The sequence below is a fragment of the Meriones unguiculatus genome, chromosome 1, assembly GCF_030254825.1.
Source record: "Meriones unguiculatus strain TT.TT164.6M chromosome 1, Bangor_MerUng_6.1, whole genome shotgun sequence".
Classification (NCBI taxonomy): Eukaryota; Metazoa; Chordata; class Mammalia; order Rodentia; family Muridae; genus Meriones; species Meriones unguiculatus.
In genome coordinates this window covers 186689361-186717056 of record NC_083349.1, presented here as the reverse complement: position 1 = coordinate 186717056, position 27696 = coordinate 186689361, and the positions used below count along the sequence as shown (strand labels likewise).

At 44.0% G+C, this 27696-nt stretch overlaps 1 protein-coding gene across 1 annotated transcript; it reads right to left on the bottom strand.

Moving 5' to 3' along the window:
* Nucleotides 1–27403, bottom strand: Pou2af1 (POU class 2 homeobox associating factor 1). Its single transcript, XM_060373785.1, has 5 exons — nt 27168–27403; nt 8503–8627; nt 7967–8009; nt 7616–7881; nt 1–2045 (listed from the first exon to the last, which is right to left on the bottom strand). The coding sequence occupies exons 1-5, from the start codon at nt 27181–27183 to the stop codon at nt 1731–1733; spliced, it is 765 nt and encodes a 254-aa protein (XP_060229768.1). The 5' UTR covers nt 27184–27403; the 3' UTR covers nt 1–1730.
* Between the last annotated feature and the right edge of the window lie 293 nt (nt 27404–27696).

Here is a 27696-nt window from a genome sequence, read left to right as displayed (position 1 = left end):
TTAGCTACAAATCTTTATTGAAAATGTTGCATGAGTAGAATAACTCAGGAGAAAATCTGCAGCCAAGAGTTGGGTTCTCAAGATAAGAAGAGAAAAGACACCATCTCAACCCTAGCAAATGCTCACACTACTATCTTCGCTGTTTCGTTTGTTTTCCCAGCATTAACTCTGATGTGAATGCCACTGCTGCATCGTCTCAAACCTTCAAATGGCTGGGAAATCTTGAATAGTGTTTTTAAGTGCAACAGGGCCTCAATTAAATAGGCTGAGGCCTCCCCCTCTTTTTCTTGTTCACAGTAACTACCAATAAAAGTGTAACCTTATCATCTAGAATCTAACAGTTCATCTAAATTTTAAAGAGGAATAAAATTCAAGATAAGCATACCTGGATTTTAGGCAGATGTTGGGATATATGAAAAAAAAAAAGGATAAGTGGCTTTCATTGAGTTTTCATTGAAAATGGAAACAGAATGGGGGTGGGGCATCAAAGAAACTGTCATTTTCCAGAAACATCTATTACTGCTCCACGGATTCTACAGACTAAAATTTGTGCCTATGTGATGATGGCACTGTTATCAAACAGCATGCCAGTTCCCCAAAACATCCTCTCCAGGAGGAGAGCACCCCAGAAAGAGCAAAACACACCATAGCAAATGTTATGTTTCTCCAGAAAAAATACACTAAAAATTGAAATGTGCCTGCTGACTGGGACTCCAGAACCCCAGAGAAAGATCGTGAGAGGATGGGAGGATGGCACCATGATGGCTGATGGAGTATTCACAATAAAAGCCCACATGGAAGAACTAAGTGGGACCTTCCTCACTGGCAGGCTTCGCCTGTGTCTTTTCCTGTCACTGTGACAAAACCCTGACAAAAGCAATGTTAAGTGCTCACATCATGTGTGAGGGCCAGCAGAGGGGCAGAAGTGGGCAGACATGTCATCTATCCTGTTTATCCTCACTATTGCTGTCAAGATCAGCTGACCCACGTTAAAATGATTTTTTTTCAAAGCTGATTATACCTGGAGTTAGTTCACCCCTCAGCCTTCCCTCCCTCCATTCCTCTCTAACCACAGACACACTCATGTGTCCTGCTCCTCCTCAGCCCTTTCTCCCATCACACACTGACTTCTCACCCTGATAGTCATTGTCCCATCCCCTCTAAACAGACCAAGACATCTGCTTAGACAAGAAATCTGGCCAGGGCTGAGAATAGCAAAAGCAAAACAAAACAAAACAAAAGCAACTGTGGGACATGACAGCATCTGTCCATGGCCTACTCAACAGGGAGGAGATGGCAGCTTTGGTCTCCCTTTGGGCCATGCATCTCACAATGGCAGAGTGGGTAACTGGTCTTAGAGTAGATCTACAATGCTACTGTTACCAGAAGCATGGGGACACCTGAGAGAAGGCTACTTGCCTAGTGATGTGACAGATAAGGAAAACTCTGAGCTGCAGACTTGGTAACATTCGGTATAAAATATCATTCATACAATCACTGTAATTTCCCCCTCCAGAGGAAGAAGAAAGAAGAGAGAAGAGAGAGAGTTGGGGGAAGGGAGAAAGTGGAGGGAAGGGAGAAGAGAAGGGAGGAGGGAAGGACTACAGTTTAGCCTACGGTAGAAAGGGAACCTATGAGATTGCTAGTTCAAACAGACAGAAGCCTGGGCTCCATCTGAACTCATTTTAAATCTCAGTTTCCGCTGAAAGGGCTGTTAGATGCAAGCAGCTCTAAAAGCCCTCCACAGAGAGGGTGTGGTTAAGCTCATAGGTGTTGCTTTCTTCTTCCTCCAGCAGCAGCTTGTCAATGGTCAGGGAGTTGATGGCCCTTCTGGGGTCATCCATGTCCTGAAGGACTGGCTCTGGGATAGAGATGGGGAGCTGGACAAACTGGGGCCCAGACAGGGCTGGGGCTGGAGGTTGGTACTGCAGGCCGGAGGTGGGCAGTGTGGAAAGGGGCTGAGGCCACGAGAAATAGGTGAGGGGTGCCTGGTGCTCTGGGCCCTCCAGCTGGGGCCCCACTGCAGGTGCAGCAGTGCTTCTTGGCTGTGACAGAAAACACAGGACCAATGGTTAGCATAACTGGAGTCCACACCTGCTTGATTGCCCCCATCATGACCTCCCATTACACCCCGCCCTGCCCTTATTGATGTTTCACTTAGTGGGGCTCTGCCTCCTCCTGCTCAGTCTCCTAGAAAGGAGAGCCTGATGAGTTTCAGCTGTATCCCTCCTTATTCCATCTATATGCTCAAGCAACTTCCAGTTTGGAAGCTTCACTTTTTTCATAAAAGGGGATGCAAAAAATAATGACGTCATACCAAATTAATGGTTTTATAGGTTTCATTTCATATAAAATATACTCCTATTACAGAAATCTTAAATTATGCAAAATATGTTTGATAAACAATAAGCTCTCATAGCCTTGTAGCTGTTTCTTGAAGATGAAACACCCAGACAGAAAGGTGACATGGACTCCTATGGGTCCATAGTATGGCTCCCATAGACTCCTGTGTTTGGCCCATTGGGTATGGCACTATTGGGAGGTATGATCTTGTTGGAGAAAGTGTGGCCTTGTTGGAAGAAGTGTATCATTGTGTAGGTGGGTTTAAGGTCTCCTATGCTCAAGCTACACCCAGTGTGGTATACAGTCTCCTTTTTCTTTCTGTGGATCAAGATGTAGAACTCTTCCCTCCTTCTCTAGCTCCATGTCTGCCTGCATGCCACGATGCTTCCTGTCATGATGATAACAGACTAAAACCCTGAAACTGCAAGCCAGCCCCAATTAAATGTTTTCAAGAATTGCCTTGGCCATGGTGTCTCTTCACAACAATAAAAACCCTAAGTAAGATAGAAGACACCAAGAACTAGGGTATTTCCCTTATTGATAGTCCTACCAAGCTCTTGTTTGGAAGTATATGGATTCTTGGACTTTGGATTAGAAAAGCAGTTGGATGCCTTAAGTGGGCCTTAATGGGCCATCCTAGTAAGAACACAGAAGACAATGGTCCAAAGGGTTATTTGAATTGAGGGGGCCTGGATCATGATATTTCAGAGGAAAAAAAATTTAGTATGTTTCCTAGAGCTCCTTCTTCTGATAGTTTGGTGAAGAAGGTGGCTGCTTTTTGTTCTTGTCTGAAGAGGCCGCCTGAGGTTAAAGTGAAGAAATTTAGATTAATTGCATTGGCAAAGAAAATCTCAGAAATCCTAGTATAGACTCTGTCCTATGGTTCATTCTTATGAAGAACATTTTCATAAAAAGGAGTAAGCTGAGCAAGGAAGAATACAAAATGTATGGTGTAAGGATTAAAGGGGCACCCGGAAAGGGACTGAAACTAAATCCTGTGTTCAAGAAAATAAGCAGATTAAAAATATTAAATGGAATTAAGGGAGTGGTGACCCCAGAGCAAGATCCCACCCAGCTAGGCTTCCATATTGTGAAAAGGAATTAAAGAACAGTTTATGTCCAGGTGTGGTGGTACATGACTTTAATTCTAGCACTCAGGAGACAGAAGCATGCAGATCTCTAAGTTTAAGGTCAGCCTACAGAGCAAGTTCCAGGACAGCGAAGCTTAGACAGTGAAGAAAATCATCAAAAAAAGAAAGCTGGTGAAGATGTAATTGATCAAGAGGGCCATGTTACAGCCCCAGCAAGCAGCAGAACTTGGCAGCTTCAGCCATGTGGTTCTTGCTTCAGAGTCAACAACAGAAGAAAGGAGTATGAAGTCTCCCTCTGAGACTTAGGAAAGTTGCTGAGGCCAGGTGAGTGGCAAGGGTGTCCCTGCATGGAAACTAGAAAGACCATTGTGTGAGGTTATACAGGTGAAGCCTGTATCATCTTGGATACAGAGCTGTGGGATGCCTGCCAAGAAAAGCTGCTAATGGGGAATGGAACCAGCCCAAGAGAAAGAAGAGTGCTGAAGTCCACAAAGCTGAAAGGAGTTGGAGATCTGAAGAGGCTTTTGACGTCAGACATGGAGATGCAGAATTTGGAGGTTGCCCAGCTATTTTTCAGGTTTTCTTTGATCTGGTATTTCCTCTCTGTGCTCCCTTTTGTAATGGCAATATATATCCTGTGCTATTATATATTGGAAGTCTGTGATCTGGTTTTTTTATTTTGATTTTATAGGGGATTGCAGTTAAGAGATTGCATGAATCTCAGAAAAGACTTTGAACTTTAGACCTTTAATCATTGTTGAGACCATGATAGACTATTTGGATTTTTTTTAATTAATTACATTTTATTCACTTTGTATTCTCCCCTGTAGCTCCCTCCCTCCTCCCCTCCCAATCCTTCCCTTCCTCCCCCTTCACCACGCATGCTCCTTCCCAAGTCCACTGATAGGGGAGGTCTTCTTTTCCTTCCTTCTGATCCTAGTCTATTAGGTCTCATCAGGAGTGGCTGCATTGTCTTCCTCTGTGGCCTGGTAAGGCTGCTCCCCCCTCAGGGAATTGACTATTGGGATTTTTGAAGTTGGACTAAATGCATTTTGTCTTATGTTATGGCTACAAACCTATGGAGGCCATTGGTGTCCTTAAAAACCCAATTATATTATGTAAATATGTTTTCATTTTAATCCCAGGTATGGTATATGGGGCTGCTTGAGATTGTCCACAGCAGCAATCTATTTGCCTCATGAGTGTTCTGGCAGGGCTATGATTCTGCCAGCTGAATAGAGTTTAATTCTGGGGACTCTAGAGAGGGTATAAAAAGACCAGAGTCCCCATAGAAGAGGTGCATCTCTTCCTCTTGTTGGTTCCTGATCCTGCTGCTGCTCTTGCTGGTTTGTGAAGTGGTTGTGAGAAAAGAGACAAGAAGTTGGAGATATCCAGAGGAGATGAAGATTGAACTTCCTCCAAGAAACTAAATGCCCCTAATCAGCAAGAAGTGTCTAGAAAGATCTCAGTTCCCACTCTCCCCACCTTCTGTCTCTCCTACCTGGTGTCGGAGTGTTGGAAGGAATTGGGGTGGAAAAGGTTGGTAGATATAAGAACCAAATAAAATAGCATAAAAAATGCCAACAGGCCAGGGAGTGGAATGTGTTCTGAATAGGTATGGCCCCATAGACTCATTTGTTTGAATGCTTGGCACTATTAGGAGGTATGACCTTGTTGGAGTAATTATGGCCTTGCTGAAGGAAATGTGTCATTGTGGGAATGGGCTTTGAGGTCTCTTCTGCTCAAGCTATACTCAAGATGGTACACAGTCTCCTGCTTCCTGCAGATCAAGACATAGAACTTTTGGATCCTCCAGTACCATATCTGCCTACATGCTGCCATACTTCCCTTCATGATGAATAGTGGACGAAACCTCTGAAACGCTAAGCCAGTCCCAATTAAATATTTTTCTTCTTGAGTTGCCATGCTCACGTGACTCTTCACAGCAATGAAATCCTAAGACAACCCCTGAACAGCTTTGACATCGTTAGGTTCCCATGGGTCAACATAGCTCCCTCAGCTCACTCTTCTAGTACTAACTGGTACAGGAAGCCCAGCATTCCTGTGGCATGGGAGCACTATTGTGTCAGCCAATGTGGCCTTTTTCTGCTGTCACCTGGTACCTCTCCCTGCTCAACCTCCTCTGTCTCTGAGCTGCTCCCTGTGGCAGGGAGCTATACTCCTAAGTGTTTTCTACAAACCATACATCGCATAGAAGCTGCTCGCACAAACTTCGAGGTAGCGAGGCCAAGCCCATGTTCTTACTAGCCTTCACAGCAAGCAGACAGATAAGGAAGTTCTGTGCCCAGACAGAAGCAAGACCCCCTTTTCTATCTCCATCCTCCCCTGTCCTCTCCCCAGCTGCCAGTGCATCTTAAGAGTAAACTGCTGGAGTCATTTGGGGAAGAATTTTCATCAGCCTTCTGGGGATTTTGTTATAACGTGGATCCTGATCCCAGAGGTTTGGAGTAGGCCTAGGATTCTGCAAGTCCAGTCAGACCTCAGAAGATGCTAATAGCGCTGGTGTGGAGACTCCAGTTTGAGAAGAAAGGCTTCTGGAGGTTTCTATATCTGAGCAATAGAGCTGGGGACTCCCAACATGCAGGCTTGTGTGTATATCCAACTGCAATATGGTTTCTTCTCTTTCAGTGTGAGTCCTTGTTCCCTAGTGTTGCTTCCTAGAGACAAGCAGGACCTGGGGAAGCCTTACTACTTCCATTATTTAAAACCTCTACATGGACATCACTCACTTCTGACTCTCCTACCTGTGCAGGTCAATGGCAACTGCTGATGACTCTCCTACCTGTGCAGGTCAATGGCAACTGCTGATGAGCAGTGCTGAGCTGGTAGTTCAAGCCAGCTTTGATAAGTTAATTTTCAAAGTGACAAAACAAATTGCTTCTTAACAAATAAAGTTTGTTTGATACACAGAACCATTCAAAGTGGAAGAGGGGGTGATGAAAGAGGATAAATAATGAAAAGAATCTTCAGTAATGAGAGAGCTGGGAACCCCTGTATCTCACCGTCCTCTAAGGTCCCTTGCTATGGACATGAGTTGCCTGGGAAGGTTCAATTAACTCCTTCCTACTCACTGTCATCCAGATCTATCCCCAAATCAGTCTGTTGATGGGCATGGTGGGCATGGCAGGGGAGGTGTTGGCAGAAAAGTGCTTTAAACATGGGCACTGGAATGACACTGAACCCTAATAGTAAGCAGAGGGGACATGGGGGGCTAAGCCAAGCTCCACCCGAAGCTGTGTGAACAAAGACCACTCAGGAGGTTCCAGCTGTACTTCCCACAGCCCCAGAGCAGAGCTGCGCACCTCTGTGTCCTAGGCCTTTTCTCCCCACAAGCACTTTAGGAATGTTCTCTCTTTTGGAGACATAGGTACCAAGCATATAAAACGGTAACTCTCTTACTCCACTCTTCAAGGATGGGAGGGCTTCCCATTCTACTGGACACTTGAAGGAAGCCATTTATTCATGTTGCTGGCCGACTATGGCCATGAGGCTAATAACTAACAATTATGGAGTGCTGTCTGCATGCTAAGCACAGTCTTGTGTGTACCAGCTCATATGATCCCAATAACAAACACCTTGTTAGTATCTCCCTCCTTATAGATGAATGAGTACTGTGGGTTCATACAGGTCAAAGTACTGTGCACTGAACTAGTGATAAGGGAAAGCATGATGAGCACATGTATCTTGACAATTCGAAATGAAAAAAAAAAAAAACCCTACAGGTGGGTCTGACCCAGAGGTGGTCTCCTTGATGAGTTACTGACTTTTGTTCATTCTGGAAGTATTATAGTAGTCCCCATTACCAAGTGTACAACAACCCCCTAGAACTGACAGGACCCAGACCCTACACAGATTTCACCTAATGCCCCATCTAATAAAATTTCACTCACCAAGACCCACTGCTCACAGATTAGCTGGGGACTAAGTAATTAGTTTGGACTAGGCAACAGACTTCCCAACCCACGGGAGTAAAGGATGTGACAATTCAAGCATGCAATGCCTTTGTGGAGGACAGACAGTTGCAGTCAACACAAATAGTCTCAGGTAACTTTGGAGGATGCAGTGAACTTAGCTGACCCCATCATCATGGAAAATCAAGTCTTATCAGGGGGTGCTATCAGCATGGGTAGATTGAGCTCTACTTTTACCGTGTGACATACCGTGACATTAGTAATGAGTGGCGGGGAAGCATAGGTCAGCACCGAGGAGGGTCCCACCACTGTGTAGCTGGGGCACACAGGCTGCACATACATATCAGCTGAGTAGGGGCCAGTGACAGCTTCGTGGGAGACATACTCCGTGTAGGGTGTCCATGGGGCCAAGGGCTGAAGAGTGGCTGGGGCAGGTTGGGAGAGCCAGCCAGCACACAATGTCCCCTCCTCTGTCACTGTGGAAGCAGAAACATCCATGTCCAGGCAGGTAGGACCTGTGGGGGAAAGGAAATTACAGAACTGCAGGATCCACCAGAGACAGTCCCCAAAGACACCAAGACTGCAGAGGAGAGTTCTTACCCACTGTGCTGTAGGTCGCCAGGGGCTGGTGAGGCAGCACCACCTAGAGTGGGGACAAGAAGACCAGAATGGGTATTTATCTACCCGCTGCAAGCCCTCTACAAGGACTCTCAGGGGTCCAAGGTAGGAGCACCATGGGGGAAAATCTCCCACCCCACACCCCAACTATCTCCACCTGAGTATTTGAGGGATTTGTGTTTTGGTTTAGCATGAAGGCTATGCTACTAGAGAAACTTTCTGAACCCCCAACTCACACTAGGGTATGTACCATCAGCTCCCTAAATATCTTTGGGATAGACACAAGAAGCCCCTCTACTCCCCTTACAACCTGAGGAACCACCAGTTTAGTGTATCCAGGTCTACCTTCCCTTGTAATCCACTGCCTTCATGTCCCATGGATGGTGCGTGACTAAAGGAAAGACACTCTTGCCTTATCTCTCTGGCCACTTTGACAAGTCCAGCTGAACACACTGAACACACACACACACACACACACACACACACACGCACACACACTGCCTACAGCAGCCCCTCACCGCAGTTGGTGGGCCAGCTGCCCCACCACTGGCATGGCCACGCTTTCTCCTCAGTAGCTCCTTCACTGGCTCCTTGACTCGAACACCCTGGTACGGCCTTGGTGGGGCAGGAGCTTGCTCTGGAGCTGTGGGTGTAAAAAGGAATGTCACTAGAACCCATGGCCCTTCTCAGATGCCCCCAACAATGAATGTCCATTTCCCCTAGTGCCCAACTCTTTGACCATAGAGAGTCTCTATGAGGCTTCCTAGAGTATTTCTCCCAAGACTCCCCCTGCCCGTGACCATTCTGGAGCCTTACTATATTCAAATACTTAGGCCCTGTCCCTTTATCTAAAAGTGACAGGCTTCCCAGTGGGATCAGAACCCCATTTTTCTGACCCTATATAAGCTGACTCCAGCAAGAAGGCCTGGTTATACTCCTCTGGTTATTCACCTCTCTATCTTCATTACTGTTTCTGATCCGGGATCCACTTCTCTGACCCCTGCAGACTGTGGAATTCCTCCATCCACCCCTCCAACTCATTTAGAGCTGACCGACATTCACATAAGTGGGAGTAAGGAATGCCAATCAGGTCAAGAACTCTAGAGTCATGTATAACTGGATCCAAATCCCCTCTCAGTCACACTCTAGCTACGGCATCCTATGAAGTAATTAAATTTCCCTGAGCCTCATAATCTGTAGTTTATCAGATGGATGCTGGGTAGAGTAACCTGTAATTTACGTGCATAAAAAAACAAGGTATATGTATATAAGATTGGGTACAGAACAAGCATTTAGCAAGCTTAGTGTTTCCTTTGCTTTCTTGTCTCCAGTTTTGTTGGTACTATGGAAATAACCCAGAGCCTTAGATATACCACCCAAGTGTTCTACCCTTGAGCTATATCCTCTACCTCCCAAATCAATAAATTTATAGCTTGCTAGGTAATGATGAGTTATCCTTGTTGGCATGAATTTAACATACTTCCAACTAGATTATAAACCTCTTGAGACAGTGTGCTGTTTCTGTCCCCTGGAGTGTCAGAAATGTCCAGTCTCCCTATAATGTTAGTCATGACTGTTCATTAAGCAAGCATGTGGTGCTTTAAAATCTCTTTCCATTCATCTTTCTCTTACTTCTCCTGAGGCTTTAGGGTTAATGGACCAAGAAACAAAAGTGGCTGCCAGGCCTTTAGATACACCCAACGGTGATTCCTGTGCCCTAAAGCTGGGTATCCACCTTGATGTTGCAGGGAGAATGTTTTCTTTCCTTTTTGTCAAGAAATCTAAGAAAGCACTGACTAAAACCCAAGCCAGGGCATAGGGCTTTCCCTTGCCTGGGAGATCAGAGACAACCTATCCACACAGATGAAAAGGTCCGTGGATGGCAGGCCAAGATCTAGGTCATCCAAGATCAAGAAGCAGTGGTCTCTGGGACTCACACAAGGAGCCCATTATCCTCCGCTGATAAGGGCCCGTGGACCTAGGCTTTGTATCAAAGGCCCGGAACCCTGGGTATCTGTTCAACCCGGATCCACAGGGCTGCCTTGATTGAACTTTGTTCAGTAAACACCTTCCTGATATTGATAACAACTGTGCCTCGCTCTGCACATGACCTCCCACAGGGCTCCTGGGCTCACAGCACCAGCGCAGTCCGGTACTGAAGGCCAGCAGGAAAAGAAACCATGCACAACCAGAAAACGGAGGAGGAATGAGCCCCAGAGGCAGACAGTAAGAGTCAAGACCGAGCTCAGACGAGGCTTCTATATATGCCATGGTTTCCTACCTGACTGTGAAGCAGAGCCAACTAGAAACCAATGCAAAATAAAGATACCCGGTGTCTTGTTCCCATGGACTCTGACGTGGGGGAATCCACTTAAACTGGGGAGTCTGTCTTTATAAAAGTACTTGCAGTGTTTCTGAAGGTGACTGGGGCTACAGCTCTGACACACCCTCCCTAAATTAACACGAGAGCCACTTTATAGCCTCCCATGATCTTCATGTCAGTGTCCTCTGTCATAAACGGGAATCTTTTATGACACTCATTCTTCCAAAATGTTTCAGGACACATGTGGATGTGGCCCCTACTCACACTGATTGTAAAGAAGAGCAGAAAAGATAAGCGATAGAATACCTACCAATGAGAATGTTACAAATGAGAGGTTTGGACTGATGTGAGAGTGCCTATCAGGAAGAGCTAGCATAGTGCCCTGAGACCACCTTCATCTTTGTTCAAACCAGCAATGACAACAAACTTAAGAGCCAAAAACACCTGCACTCAAATATGGGCTGTCAATTACTAGTAGAAAAATTCCCAGACTTGTGTAATGACTCTAGACCTCAAGTTCCTTATCGGCAAAATGGGGGCACATTTTAAATTTTTCGGTGACATGTTTTAGCCCCCTAATCTTCCTTCTGAGTGCATCTGTCCTTCACAAGTGCTGCTTGCACACTTTTCCTATGTGTGCAAGAGTAATGTCCAGTGCTACCCACAGACCAATGTGTATAGACTGACATGAGAGAGAGAAGCAGAGCAACTCTGGCTCCGTTTCATTCTACGCCCCTTTCTCAGGAGCATGGTGACCACGTCAGCTTTCACAGACATTTCCTCTGCTGACCCCCTCTCCAGCTTCCTGCCATCCCTTTACTCTCAGAAAAATAGTGAGGCATGAGTCAAAGGAGGGTGAAGGGTCCAAATACTATGGTCAACCTCTGAACTCAGTCTGAGGACAATACACATATATCTCAGCCCAGATCGGAGTCAGGATCGTGGCTTGTGTACTTGTGATTTGCATGAACAATTCTGGGAAAGGGCCCGGAAGCCTACAGGGCCCACCCCCTCTGTGGAAATGGACACGCCATGCACTTGGCTATGAAGAGACTACCTGGGCCCCTCCAGATGTAAACAGCAGGGTGTCATGTCCCCGGCTGTTTTAAAATCCATGAACCAAGAAGGCTTTGGGGAGATGCTGCTGCAAACACAGGGTACCACCCTTTAATGTCTGCAACCCACAGAATCAATGGATGGGCCCTGGCATAACAGAGCACGTGCACAAAAGTCCTGATCTAGTACAGCTGTGAAACTCTCACAGCTTTGTACCCATAAGCAGCTGAAAAGGACTCCTGTGGGTGAATCAGCCTGAGCAGGCAAAAGCGCGGGTGCTTTGGACCAGGCCTCGGCAAAGTGCTGGTGAAATCTCAGAATCCAAGCACCAAGACATCTCCCTGGAAAGCTCACTAGACAAGAGTATTTGCAACTTGACAACTTGCAGTTGGGGCCTTTCACACTAATGTATGGAAAGCAAGAATCAGCTTAATTCCACAATAAACACTGCCACCAGCGCCAGAGTGAACCCACTATGGAAATTCAGAAGAAGGGAAAATTTGTCCAAAGTCACAAATGGAAACTTGAAATAACTCTGTACTGGCAGAGAAGAGAGTCTGGAGTAGCGGTAACTGGAGAGTTTAATAATTTCCCAGTCAGACTGCAGCTCTGGGCAGCACACTGAAACTTTCTCATCACTCCTCTCGTGGCCTGAGGACCCTTGAAGCCTCTGCGGGCTGGAAGAATCCAGCACCACAATGGAAAATCAGCCTACCTGAACACAAACCTCTGGGAACTTCCTTGGACAGGAGTTCTCCACACTGCTTTTCTTTACTATTGAACAACAGTTGTCAATAGTAGTCAAGGAAGAAAAAAAAATACTTTTGAAAAGCGTAGTTGATAACAACACCCATAAATCTGGTCACAGGGGGAGCTTTCCTTTTCCAAAACGATCAGTGAAGGGTCTGGTGGTAAAAACAGTCAGCAGAGGTCATTTCATTCCCCCTCCCTCCCCCACATACCCAGAAGTGCTGCACAAAACAAAGAGAAGGGCCTGCGGCTACCATTCCACCTGAAGGTTCATAGCATGACAGATTGAATCCAACAGGTCACACAGCCCATAGCCCCTGCATGTACACTGGTGTCTATGCTCACCCTCCACCAAGCTGAGAGAACACGGGCTTCTACTGAGTTAAATAAGCATGCCACTCTGGTTTCCTCCATGAAATAAAATTTGACTAAGGAAATATGCAAAATCACAGCATATTTAATAACCCCACGCAAGCTGCAGCACATGCATACTCAACTATGGAGCCAGGAGAGGGACCCTAGTTATCTGTAGCTTGTCTTTCAGTATAGCTTTTAAAGAGCCCATGTCCAACAGGTGTTTTCTTTTCTTTTCTTTTTCCTTTTAATTATTGTTATTTTTTACAGTTCATTCACTTTACTTTGTATCCTGGTTGTAGTCTACTCCCTCATCTCCTCCTAGTCCCACTCTGCCTTCCTCTTTCTCCCCTATCCATTCCCCTAGTTCACTGATAGGGGAAGCCCACCTTCCCTACTGTCTAACCCTAGTCTATAAGGTCCCATCAAGACTGCCTGGATCCTCTTGCTCTGGGGGCTGACTGGGTTGTCATTACAGAAATGTGATCAAGGAGCAGGCAACTGAGTCCATGTCAGAGACTGTCTCTTTTCCCCTTACTAGAGAACCCACATGGAGACTGAGCTGACTACAGGCTACATCTGAGCAGGAGGTCTAGGTCCTCTCTATGCATGGTCGTTGGTTGATGCATCAGTCTCTGCAGTCCCTCCTGGGCCCAGCTCTTTTCTCTTTATTTTATTTATTTTTATTTTTGGCTTTGATGGTTTTCTTGTGCAATAGGTGTTTTCTGAGAGAAGACCATTGCCTCAGCCATTGTTCTCTTGAGATTTCCCATGGGTCACAACACCAAGGAGCAGACTGGACAACAGTTGAGAACTCTTCCCCTAAAAGCTATGTAATATATAGGTTAAGCATGAGTTTGCATCACCAGGGAACCAGAGAATAGGAATACTCACAACTATGGGAGCTCTTCCACCCAAACTTGGCAGACTGCTCAGACTTCAATTCACAACTGGTTGAGCCTCAAGGCTTCAGCCACAAGGGCTACTTTGAAAGCTAAAAACACCTAAAGGAGAAGGTCACTGACATACTACCATTTAAGACACTCTCTGAATCACCCCAGATTACCATGAAAGTATTTTCTTTCACTGCTGGTGTTCAATATTATCAAAAAGAAAACAGAACTCCTTAAGGAGAAAGACAACTAATATTCTCTTTACTTGTAGCAAAACCAAAACAAATAATTGAACAATAGGACTTCAGGCCTGAGGCTAACAAACTTGTTCCAGCTCCTACAGAAAACAAACTCTGAAAAGTTGCTGACACTTTCATGTGATGAATCTTGTTTGTGTTGGTGGCCTGAGATGGCTGAGGTCTTCTGGGAAACATGAGCTCAGGTAGGCCACAAGCTTGTTCGCATTCTTCACGGAAATGCTACTGCAGGTGCTCTTCTTAGGGTGAAGTCCTCAGTCAAAGTTTTCACACTTATTCTTTTCATTTATGGACAATGGCTAATTTTGTTTTTTCCAAACAGGAAGACTTTGTTCTTTGGCCAGAGGGACTTGACATGCTACAGAAAGACTTTCCCGCCCAATTTACACTAATTTTTTTTCTTTCTTCTTATAATGCAAGTCAACAAAAAGATCCTGTATATATGTAAATGTGGGCATTCTGTTCACTAATGCTTGAACCCAGAGACTCCACAGATGGGAACAATAAACATGCCATTCATACATTCTAACAATCTAGACAGCGCTCAAGGCAGAGAAGAAATAGAGGGTGGGAAAGAAACACGGGAAGGAGACATGGCTGTCTAAAAGTTGTTCAGAAGATGTGAGAGAAAATGGAACTGCACTCGAATTATGGTGTGATATTGTTTGCAAGGCTGCTAGTGCAGCAGGGAGGAAACAGTTGTGTCTGGTGAAAGGCCTGAGATGTCTCTATTAAGAGGTCCCAAAATGGTGGCTGAATCTGGCCCCTCACCAAAATGTGTGTTCCTCCCCCATTGGTCCTGCAGTGTTCAACATCAGCCACTGCTGACCCCACTGGAAAAACCTCAGGGAGGGCTGCAGATCAAAGTTATCTAATAAGGGCATGATGCTGTCTCAAGAAAAACATAGAGACCAGACAATGAACATCCAGGGTGACCCCAACAGGCATTCCTCTCTTGTTACATTAGATGTATAAAGAAAGCTCATTTATACACAGCTCATTGTGACTTACCAAACTTCTGTGTAGGGTGCTTCTTCGTGGAGGCCTTGAATTATAGATATCCTACCCCAAGACCTCAGGCAAAGCCAGCTACAGGTCGCTGGTGTGGGAGCCATCTTTATAGTGAGGTTCCTTGACTCCTCACAAACGCTACTGCCCAGGATTCCTTTCCCCCAGGGCCCACTGCACCTCCCATGCCACTTGTCTACCCTCTTTCTACATCTACTGTGGAGTGGCAGGGTACAGAAAATTGCTGCCGATACCTCTTCAGTGTGCAAACACATTTAATGCTGAATGAATGGCTGGCAATAGTGCACATGTTTCCAGGTCATAATCTTAACTCCCAGAAACTCTGAAATCCTCACCCACATTTTCATGAAGTGCTGTGGGGGGCCTCTGACAAAAATGACATCATGGGAGGCTGTACCACAATCTCTAAAACAGACAAAAAGATGTAGTCTGCACTTCATCTTTTCTTTTACTGATGAAGAAATCCAGTGAATTTTTCCAAGGACTGCACTCATTAGAAGTGGCATCATCAACCAAATTCAGGACCTCTGACTCCAACATAGCCCATTTTTGCTTCACCATATACCTTCTTTTGCCTCAATATGTTTATTTATTTTTTTTCTCTCTGTAGCATTGAAGGGGAGTCATCTAAAGGTTCCTGGAACAATCCTAATCCTTCCTCCAGTTGTAGTATTGGCTTGAACCATGTGATCATGTCTCTCTTGATGGCTAATTCTCCAAAGAGAAAATGGTGTTTTTCAGGTAGGAGAGGCCTCCACAAGAACAAGGTCTACTCACATGAGAAGTGACAAGAACTGAGAGACTAGATTCCCGGCAAGGTTTTATTTTGGGTATTCTTCTACTGAAATGACAGCAGAAAGGTCCACCTGAGAAACCAGCTGCATCTGCCTGCCTTTTATAGAAACTAGGGTTCACCACAGCAGAAAGGGTTCCCATCTCAGACACACCACATGTCCGATTCAGAGTCAAGACCAAGAGACATCTGGTAGACCATTTATCAAGCAAATACTTGTAGAGCACATCAGACTTGGTTCCTGCCCTTGGGGAACTTGCAGCCCACTCAGGTGGGAAATGCAGACTTTAATGAATAATCACACAAGCAAATGAATTAGGAACTGTAATGAAGCTGTCTCTACTTCAGAACTGGAGTTCTGACTTCCGCCTCTACCTGATTCAGTAATGCTTGAATGAGCAGCAAGCTGTCTCTAGAGGCATATAAAGAGAAGAGAGGCAAGAGGTACTACAGGATGATTCTCTTTCCACTGCAGAGACTGACCGATGGCTCAGGCCATACCATGAGTATGAAAATATGAGTCTCAGCCAAGATAATCAAAGTGACAGAGCCTCAGTGAACCCTCAGGATATTTCACCAACTGCTCTCTGCCTTTGCCTGATCAGCCTATCAGAAGAAGGACTCACTATAAGATGAAAGTCTTCTAGGTTCAAAATCTCTGCTCAGTCTCAAGCATTAATTCCTTTTAATTTTTTCTTGTGTGTGCATGTCTGCAAAGCACACAGGGCAAATGTGTGTGTAGGTATACATGTCAACCTATACATCATACACCTTAGTTGTTTTGTTTTGTTTTTGAGGTAGGGTCTCACTGAGCTAGAACTTACCGATCCAGCTAAGCTGGCAAGCCAGGGGATCACCAGAGATCTGTCTTGTTCCAACCTTCCTAGCACCCGGATTATATACATATGACACCATGCCTGTTCTAACGATTAAACTCAGTATTCCCACTAGCATGGCAAGAACCTTACCAGCATGGCAAGAACTGAACTATCTCCATTAAGTATCACTTTTTGAGACTTAAATGTGAAGTGACTTTTGAGTCAGTGTAGAGTTACCCTTGATGAAGTCATGGCCTACCTCCATCTAGAGTGGACCTATTTCAATTAAAAGAGGAGGAAAAGCCAAGTGCCATACAAAATTCCTCTGCACTAAGATGTAGTGTGGTACAGGTTAGAATCAGACAGACCTCGTTTGGAAAGCTTGCTACATTGCTTATCACCCATGTGACCCTTAACAAGTAACTTGATTGTGTAAGCCTCAGCTTTTCCACCTGTAAGATGAGAATAATATTGTCTGTCTCACGGGCTATGGTGGAGATTGTGTATTAACTGACACACGCGGGATGTGATAGGTGCCCCATGAGAAGTCACTATCACTCACCCCATCTTGTTGCATACTGAGACTAAACGTCTGAGCATATCCAGGACTCTGCTAGCTACAAAGCCTGTCTCGTTTTGTCTTTATCATGCTCCTGGAAGTGACCTTCACATCCCTGGGCCTAAAGTCCCCAAGGCAAACCTATTTAGGAGACAGAGAGGCCAACGATGGAGAGGGATTGTCCAAAGGCCTTACCTAAAGACCACAACTCTGAAGAGGAGACAAAAGGCTGGCATTGGCTTTTGTAAGAACTGTGTGAGTAGAGCATATTTACATCTTCAGAACACCAGGCAATTGGGCTTGTGGTTTATTTGAAGATTTTTAAAGCTTCCCCTGAGAGTACAGACCTTGGATATTTTTGAGTGTTAGCAGTTAGATGGGAGACAAAGCACCATGGCCTGCCCTTGTCCTGACCTCAGATGCTAGCCAGTCCTTAAGGAATCAGTAGGTGTCTCTAAAAAGACATGGACATAGCCACAGTCAGCCTGGGTTGCTTGTATCCGTGGGTCCAGATAACTAAGAACACATGTCACACACTAAGTATATATGTGGCTATGTCTACAACATAGACTACAGTTGTAGAATGTAGTGCTCAGGGGATGTAGGTGTTGAACCACCTGTTAGAGCAAGGCAGGCTCCTGGTTCACACATTGGACATTACCTCAGCTTCACAGACAGCAGCAGCCTCAAAGTGTGTGGGGGGAGAGGAATAGCCTACCCTGAGAACACATGATTATCATTCCCACACTAAGCCTATTCATCCTACCGCCAACTCAGCTTCTACAGGAAAGCAACTCCACCAGGAGGGATGGAACAGAAGAGAGGAATGCATCTTTCTTTATTAAACAAAGACCTGAGTCTAGAATTATTGGCTCTATCTGATGTCAGTCAGAAAGAAAATCTGTGCTTACTCAGCTTGAAGAGGTAGATAAATATTCAGTTGTTAGTTTCTTGACTTAAGCAACACCTAGCTTTAGATTTTCAAAGCTAATGATAGCCTTTCAAATGTTTCCTGAGATCCTTGGGTAAGGACTACTCTCTTCAAAGACTTTTAGATGCAGCAGCGTTAAAAGGGTTAGGTCCATTGGCCCAAGTCTCAAGGCTCGTGAGTAATGTGGGGTTTGGTCCACATGCGAGGTTAGTCCTGGTGACTGAGTCGTGAAGAAAACATAACTTGTAGTCAAGATGAGGGTTTGGGACAATTCTGAGAATATGTCACTAGGTCACTTTTTAAAAGGAAATTGCCTGCTCTCTTATTCACAAGAAGCTCACATGACTGAAGGCATAACCTTCACAGCTGCAAAGCTTCATGAAAACCAAGACAACATGCTTTACAGTGACTCACAATGTAAGCCAAGAACCTGTGACTAGCTATCAGGATTCTTGGTCAAAGGAGTGAAGGAACTGTATTAAAGGGTCACAGTATTAGAACGATATAGAATTACAACATTTATGTGCATCAACTTACACATCCTTGGATTTTTATTTGAATGCTAAGATGCTGCTACATTTCTCAGAATCTAAACACTGAACCTGATTGACATCATGTGTTCTTCATGACCTACAAATGTCCCATGCCATCATCACTGATCCTACTACTTCATTGATGAGGAAACCAAAGCTTAAATATCATATTAGTAACATTGCTGAAGACAATTTATTGCAAAAAGCAATTTTATTGCTTCGTTTCTCTAGGATTTCCATCACTAGACTGGATGCCTGTATGAGTACACACAGCATAGCATAATGAAAAGATAACTTTCTTTCTACATTTTTCTAAACTGATATAGGTTTCACCCAATATTAAAACTTGCTATTTTCAATTCTTTTTTTCTCTCCCTTCTTCTTCAACTCCTCAACATTAGCCATTCTTGGGTTTTAAAAATCTTTATTATTATCTCCCTTCTCAGGAAAAGCTTGATTCTTTCTAACAGATTAAAAGGTAATTGAACTTTCCTGAAGGACAACTTACTCCTCTTAGGTGCCAGCACCTAATCTGAGAATGATTCTGGCTTATAATTCTTCAGCTGCCAGCTTTTCCCAGAAAGTAGTACTAATGAAACCATTACTAAGAAAAAGAGGCAGCACATTGTTGTTTCGGTTTTCAGTATCATTTGTGCTATTTCTTGACTATTTTTGTTCTCCTCCCAACTAATTTATAAATACGTTGGTCCAAACTTGTGAATTAAAAAAAAACAAACACAAGTTTTCCAGTCAGTATAGGTCTCATGCTATGATGAGGGTAATAAGGAAGCCATGGACAAGTAGGTCTCAAACTCATCAGCTTAGCCATTAGCATTAAACTGGATCCCAAGTCCTATTATTAATTACAGGACCATGAAAATGCACCTTACCACTTCACAAGTAATGTCAAACTCACAAATAATAATCTGTAATTAGCCTGCACAACCTCTGTCCTTAATGAGAGAAAATAATAATAGTAACAAGAACTTACTGGGTATTTACTTACTGTCAAGCATGGTCATAAACACCCACCACAACCCATGAGGGGAGAACCACATCCTTGGTGCATGAAAAAAGAACAGGGACTTACTCGCATCACAACCAGTAAGACATAGATAGGCCTAGGTCTCAAACTCATGCCTGATTGGCCCTGAAGCTGGTCTTCAAATTCCTAAAAACAAAGCACAGCAATATTCCTTTATGGCTCTACATAAAATCCCTACTCAGCATAGCTTTCTCTCCAGTAAGTAAACACATCACAAATGAATTCTGAAGGTCAGCTGTGTCTCATCTCACTGTTGGCCTTTATCTAACATGGAAAGCCTTGGCTTTCACCAAGTGCATCTCCTAAGCCACAGGAGGGAACACAGCTCACTGGCGGGAGACAGGGCAGCTTAGTAAGTCAATATGTTAGGTCTGCTTTACATGAATTTTATCTCATAGGTAAGTTACTAATATAATATTTAAGCTTTGGTTTCCTCATCAATGAAGTAGTTTTTATAACAGGACCCCTGTCACGGCATTTTTATGAACAGTAGAAGAAACAGTACAAAGTATAGCAAAAATAAGCCTTCGTCACATCCAGGACCTGCTTGTTTTCTGCTTTTTAACAGCCCTTGCACTGGTAATATGCCTGTCTAAATGATTGTGTTCTTTTCCCTTGTAGTTGGAGTAGCCCTGAGATGTCGAAGAGTTTGTCTGTTAGGAGAAGGGTCAGCAAGGAAAATATATAAATTATAGTATAAGATATATTTTTATATATATTTCTGTAGGGGCCCAGTCCATATACGTCCTTGGTTGATGCTTCAATATTCACAGGGCCTCTGGGCCCAGGTTAGTTGGCTCTGTTGGTCTTTTTGTGGAGTCCCTGTCCCCTCCAGGTCCTTCTATCTTTCCCCCCACTCTTCCACAAGGCTACCTGCACTCTGCCCAATGTTTGGCTGTGAGTCTCAGCATCTGTTCTAATAGATATCATATATATGTATATATATATGCATATATATGATGCACGTATATACGTATTCTTTCAAGATTTGATGATCATCAATGCAGTGGCTCAAATTAAAGTGACACCCAGGAAATTTTGAGGACAAAAGCCATATGCCAAGATATCAAAATAGAAAGACAAAATAAACCCTAAGAGTATTGGCAGTACAGAGACCCCATAGGGTTCTGGGAAGCCTACTATGAACTTCTTTTATGTGGTAAGAGGTACAGTCCACAATCTTACTTAAATTCCTATTATATCACATCTTTGTATTAGCAACAAAATGTCACTCAAACTGATCCAAAAGAGGATTTCATCCTAAGTGACACCAAGCAAGTGCGCTATACCCCACAGCTACCATTTAACACTATTAGATAGACTGTTAACACTAGTACAAAGAGCCGAGACCCAGCTATCATCACTAGAAAGTCTTCCAGGAAGAGGAAGCTCACTCATAATTCCTTAATCTCTGGAAGTGACCATATTGGATCAGGAGTACAGTGCACATGAGTATATGCATCCATGGCAAAATGGAAAGATGATTAAAACATGCCTTTATTTCTAACCCTTTTGCCTCTATCCTCACTTTTCTAGCTCAACATTTCTCAGGCCTACAAAGTTTTAACAATCTTTATTTTCCTGTCTTCTCTAGTTCAAGTTCGGAGTTGGGTGTTACCCCCTGCTGAGCACTGTAGTAAACACCTACCATAACCCATGAAGGCAAAACTACATCTTAATATACACATAATTCCTGTTCCTGAGTCAACTTAACTAGATGCTCTGGGTTGGGACTAAGTTATCGATATTCCTTAAATCTCCCTAAAACATCCAAATATTGGGCAAAGCTCAGGGAGCCTTCTGAAAGAGTTGGGGGAAAGATAGGACCTAGAGGGTACAGGATCTCCACAAGAAGACCAACTCAGCCAACTAACCAGGGCCCAGAGAGGCTTGCAGATACTGAAGCACCGACCAAGGACCATGTATGGATTGGACCTAGGCCCCCTACACAGGTGTACCCAATGGGCAGCTTGGTCTTCATGTGGATCCCTAGTAAGGAAAGAGGGGGCTGTCTCTAGCAAGGACTCTGTTGCATGCTTTCCCCAAAGGGGCTGCCTTGCCAGGACATGTGGAAGAGGCTGCATTCAGTTCTGATGTGACTTGATGTGCTGGGGTGGGCAGGTTGGGGGCACTATCCTTTTTGAGGAGTAGGAGAGGGGAGAGGGGGGAAGAGGGAGGGGCAGTTGGACCAGAAGGAGAGGAGGGAGGGTGCTATGATTGGGATATAAAGTGAATAAATTAATTAATTTTAAAAAAGAATCCTTGCTTTAAAATAGGGACATAAGAAGATTCAGCAAGTAGAGCCTGAATTCACTCTCTCTAACCTCAGCTAGGAAAAGACTAGTTTTCTAGTGGTTAAGTAGAGCCTGAATTCACTCTCTCTAACCTCAGCTGGGAAAAACTAGTTTTCCAGTGGTTAAGTAGTGGCTGAAACCTACTAAGCTCATTTATCTGTAGACTGGAAAGTATAATCAATAGTGCAGGGATGCCTCTGTTTACAGCCTCACACAACCAAGGCACTGGGGGGAAGGTTCTTTTATCTAAGAAAGAACTTCTCTTATCCAGAAGTTCTTCCTAAAAATGAGAAAGCTAGAGAAGTTACTAAGGATAACATAAAGGGAAAGTTATAGTAACACTCATAATCAGTTACTCAACTTTGGCCTGGTTAGCTAGCAAGAGAAATTATTGCACATCTTCATTTAATTGGAAACTACACTACTGTAGGAAAGTCAGGATTAGGGTTAGGATACACCTGCTTTGTGCTGGGAAAGTTAAAAGAAAACATTTACAGAACTTCTTAACAAATCAAGCATCCAGACTTTTAGTACACACATGTAGATAACCTTGATCCTTTTTTGTTCTTCATAAAAAAACAGATTTGCAGGTGTGAACTGAAGGGCCATTTTCAACACTTCTGAGCTGGTAAGTACTGAGAATTAGGGACACATATTTGACATCTTTCTTTAGTAAATATAGGAAGACAAGGAAAATGTCATTTGCTCTTTTTACCAATTAAACTGCATTCTTGTGTTGTAGAACACTGACTTCTGGGTAATAGCATAGCTGTTCCCATTTTAATCTGAGCATCTGTGATCATCCATCAGATTTTAACAAGACTGAGCCTGTTCTCACTCTACCATAGAAGCAGAGGGTAGGAAAAGTCATTAACCCTCACCTGATTCCTGACCCCTACACTTCCCCAGTGAGAGTTCATCTCAGGAGGTGCTAGATGGAGCTTATAAGACGTAAAGAATTAACTAAAGGGGGCTCCGTATGTGCAGATTTAGGGAAGTCATTACTCATGCTGGGGTAGAAATAGTTGGACAATGATTTAGGGGTCACTCAGGCTCCTGTAGATAGGGCAGATAAACTCACAATGTCACCAACTTACACTTGGGTAGAACTGTGACTTTGGTCTTCCACGTGTTCTCTGCCTTGGCTTGTTAGACATTTGTTCCTGTCTCCCCAGGTAAAGGGGACGCACCACCCTGAGGACTGTGCATCTTCCCCAGTCTCCCCCCATTTTGCCTGCAGAAGGAATCTGTGAATTTACATGTCTCCTTTGGGTTCCTCTCATCATTAACGGTAAGAACCACTGAGTCTGCAAAAACTTGGTAAGGAAGGCCTTTACTAAACTCATTAGGCAAAGGCTGTATCATAGAATAGGAAAGTTAGAGGTTGTCCACATAGTTTAAATGACTTTCTGTTAAAAGTGCATCTGAATTAATGCATGATATTTCAAAGTTTCAAAAATTACATGTATAACCCTGAGTGTCTTTAACTACCCCTAAAAAGATATCTCCTAGCTAGTGGAACTCTAGGGTCAATCCTAAAAGTAGATTTCACTATTAGTGAGAATTGTGATCCCTAATTTATCTGTTAACCCTCTCTGATCTGTCCCAGTTGTCTGACAAAGTTATGTGGGCATAATGACTTGGTAATAACTAGTTCCCGTTCTTATGGTGACTCCTGACTTATTACAGTTAAAACATAACATGGTCAGCTCCACGGGACATGAGACAACCAGTCTATGCAAAAAAAAAAAAAAAAAAACCAAAAACAAACAAACAAAAAAAGCCAGTTAACCTTGCCTCTCATTATCATCCAGATCTTTCCCTAATACAAGAAGCAAAGATAAAATCTCACCTTCTAGTTCTTTCCCTTTCCAACAAGTGATATTGAATTTATTTTTCATTGACCCAGCTCTTCTAAGGAAGATGTTTAATTAATTCGATTCTTGCCATTAACAAACTACTGAATGAATTGTCTACCTGCTTTATCTACCACCGATACTATCACTATACAAATCCAAGATACTGAGTAACTCAGGGAAATGAATGCCTCAAGTACCAACCAGGCACCTCAGTCCAGAGGTGAGCAAACTTCATCTATAAAGGGCAAGATAGGACCAAACAGTAACATTACAGCTACACAACTCTGCTGCTATAGCAAAAACAGCCCGGCAAAATAGGCAAATCAATAAACATAGCTGTGTTCCCATAAAACTTTATTTACAAAAATAGACAATAAGCCTGACTTGGCACACAGGCCATACTAGCCTGTTGTATGTTGTAAACCTTTGAAAATGTTACTAGATTCTATCACCCAAGAATATTGTGACTGGAACTGTTTAAAGTATAGAAGATTTACAGGAGGGGAGTTGGCATAGCCTGATGGGGCACTGAGAGGAAGGAAGCCATTCGCCAACCACTGTGGCTACTTACTAAGCACATGAGTCCACTTAACCTGCATCCATCTTTTTTCTAAGTTCAACCCTTCAATAAAAATTTACACCTAGGTAAAATAATTTTCATATTCTTAAAACTTTAATAAGAGTTTAAAATATGGCCTTGAACTGAAAAATGTATTTTTTCACAACAGTAATATTGGTCAATTGCATTTGAAAATGTGTGACTCAATTTGCTTTAGAAGTTGGTGTTTCACGTTCCAGCCAGCCAGTGCCTTGCTGAAGTCAGCCTCTAAAACAGACTGAGTGTGTGCTCTGACAGCATGAAGTAAGTGATCTTAGGCCATTTTCTTGATTCTTTTCCTCACTTAAACAAACTTACGTTTTAACAGTTGTCAGACAGCTGGCGTGTTAACTCATGTGAAATTTAATTGTTACAGTTACATTTTATAGTGGAGTATTTTCCCTATCTTAAGGTTTTAATGACAATCATTGTAAGAATTGTGTCAACATCAGTTTAGCAAAGGAAGGGGCATGTGGGTGGGAGCAAATGAGAACAAAGTATAGTGACACACATGTCTGAGGATACCATGAGGAAACACTAAGCTACTTTGTACATTAACCTGTTTTTTTTAATTTAGCAGAGGAAGAGAAGACTTTTTGGAAACATCTTGCATACAAAATATAATGTACTATAACCAATGGTTAACATAAAACCCAATCTGATGTCCCCATTATGTACAGGCACTATTTTTTACTTTAATTCTCACAAAGACTTTGTGAGGCAGGCATTCAAATTTCCATTTCAAGAGGGAGAGGGGGTGAGGTTACTTAGGTGCAGAGCCAACCACCAGGAGGCCGAGCCCTGTCTCAGTCCAGTGCATGTTCATTCTCATTACATGAGATGACCGAACGACTAACGGGGATGACCAATGCAGAACCTACAGGGAAAGCTTGCACACAGACCAACTTCTTTGTCCAGCTGACAGTGAAGAGGACCTCACACCCAGCGCCGGGATCTCCAGGCTGCCTCATCTCAATGGCAACAGTTCTGAGCTTTACCGCACTGTTATCCCATCCTAAGCAAAGCCTGCGTTCACTGTGAGGCCACTAACAGCAGTCACGAGCCAAGCAGGGAGGAGGCCACATGGACAATACAACTGTTTTCTTAACTCTCTCCAGCACCCTGGGTACAGTCATTTCAGCTCATGCCTGAAGGGCGTTTTCTGAAAAAAAGAAAGTGCCTTTTCAGCACTCCTAGTGTCTGATTTCAGACCTTGCCCTCCCTGCCTGAGACTGCCTTGATTTTACTGGTTTTCCCACAAGTCTTAGTCACTCTGTTGACCACGGATCATGGGGAAAAGATAAATCTGGTGCACAAGGCCTTTCCTCCTTTCCTTCAAGTCCTTCCAAGGACAGTTTAAGGACAGTTTGACTTTTGCTCATCTGAACACACTTCAGTTATGCTACTGGGCGAACCGAGAGAGTGGTTACTATTCTAGCACATTCGGGTCTACCTGGCTGACCCCAGAGGTATGAGCAAGAAGCAAGTTCTCCAACGACTCTCAAAAAATAATAATCTGTTGGTCTCTTAAGCAGGAGAAGACAAATGCAGCGTGTAACGATAGAAGACTATGGCAGCTTCTTTGTGTGGGCAAGCAGCCCATACCTCAGGGGCTAGTAATGTCAAGTCAGAGCAATTGGCATCATTCTGGTGGCACCACTGGCTTATGAAGAGCAGCTATACACAGTGGGATTATTTTTAACCCCATTTAAAATATGCAAACTCTAAGAGCTTACAAAATAAAAGTGGCTCACCCAAAACCCAAATGATTTCACTCCAAGCAAGATGGCATATTGGCACTTTGAAGGCCCCAAGGGACATTAAAACCCATGTGCCCACATCTTTGTAGCATCTCCAGTGGTGTTGGCTGCCACTGCTTCCAGAAGGATCATGTTTTGCCCTGGTCACCTTCTCTTACGAGTCCCGTGCTGCCTAAGTTAGACTGTGTGGCTGTAAGTCTCAAATCAAATTAAAGTTCACTTCTTTTTATTAAAAAATATATATATTGCTGATATCAATGATGGGGCTTAGTAAACTGAGAAATGTTTAAATTGCTCCTCTGAGTCACATATGAAAAAATAAAAATCTATTCCGGAGAACTTCAAATTGAGAAACAAAGAAACAGTGAGTTGGTGATAACATGCCCATGTCACACTGTAATCAGCAAAGCAATATTTTTCAGATTATTTTTTATAAATAAAGCCCTTCATGATTTCTTTTTATTTTAATCTGGATTATCATATAAGTCTGATTGAGGAATGGTGTACCTAAACTAATGAAAGACGTTTTAAGGGATTAATCATCTTACAAAGAAAGATAGGGAAATTTTTTTGATACTAGCTCTTTACTAAGGAAGTGCAGAACTGAGCCTCAATAAGGCTCAGCTTTTGTGAGCCTCTTGAGTTGACTTTATTTACCTCAGGAAAGGAATGTTGTAGATAATGTCTGTACGGCTTCCACTGTCGATAGCACAAGATTCTTTTCAATCCACAGAACGGAAAATACAGTTCACGGTTGTTCCATTCAACTCCAGGGATCAAAATCAAGGTCAAAGATAAACCCACAGGCCCGTTGCAGTGGAACACAAAACCAACCAAGCCACAGAGTAAGAGTGAAAAGGGGCTCCAGAGAGAAGAAGGCACGCTTTACACAACTGAGTTCCCACCCCATCCCAAAACCTCCGCAGGAAGGAACCACCTTTGGGGCCCGCAGAACTGATTAACAAGCTGAAGGGCAGGTGTCTATGAAGTGAAGGCCCTCACGTGAAGAAGGGCTCCCAACCCATAGCATATGCGGTTTCCATCTCATGAATCATAAATTACCCTTCCCTTACCTCGGTGATTCATGCATAGAACCGGAGATACAATGAGCTGTCCCACCTTGGGGCACTAGTTCGCTCCCCCAGGCTGGAAAATGAGCATCACCTCTGACAGGCTGGTTTTGCCATCAAGCTCCATCTCGCCCACCTCAACCCTCCATGCCCCCTAGGCCCCGAATCTAGACTCTATGATCCCATCACCACCAGTAGCTCTCTGTCCCTGGCCCCTGCCTCTGCTTTCTTGGCTCTGACAGCCACCACCAAACCACTTACCTTTTTGCCAGAGCATGGCCTGTGACAGGATGTTGCCTCTTCTCTTTGAAGCAGACAGTTTGGCTTCTTTAATGTGACAGGGCGTGCTTTCCTCCCGTGGAACCACCGTTTACTCGGAGGCTGTTTCTTCAGCTTTTTAAAGGCCCGAGTTCCCGCTGAGTGGGCCCACGTCATCACATCCTCCCACCTCGGGCAGGGCTGTACTTTTTCTTCAGCAACGCCGCCTGTCACCCCACTGTGTGCACCCCAGAGACCCCGCTCCCCCCGCAGGCTGAGGAGGGCTTTATACACAGAGCCAGCCAACTGGGACTAACCGCCACACAGCACGGCCATGGTCATCTGCACACAGCCACAGGGTGTTGTGCTGCACGTGAGAATGAGAGTCTGTATGAACACAAAGGGTGGGTGATGAAGTCAAGGATCGACACTCCTGTGCGATGAGGGGTCCGAAAAGCAATCTGGATGGCACTGAGCTTTCCCTGGCCTTCACGTACTGCTCCGCACTATCGGGTCATTTACAGGACTCGCC

Excerpts from the sequence above, each read along its gene's own strand:
- Pou2af1 (XM_060373785.1), bottom strand. Across the intron at positions 8,010-8,502 it reads CAGCTGGCCCACCAACTGCG|GTGGTGCTGCCTCACCAGCC; the intron begins GTGAGGGGCTGC and ends TCCCCACTCTAG. Across the intron at positions 7,882-7,966 it reads GGCGACCTACAGCACAGTGG|GTCCTACCTGCCTGGACATG; the intron begins GTAAGAACTCTC and ends TTTCCCCCACAG.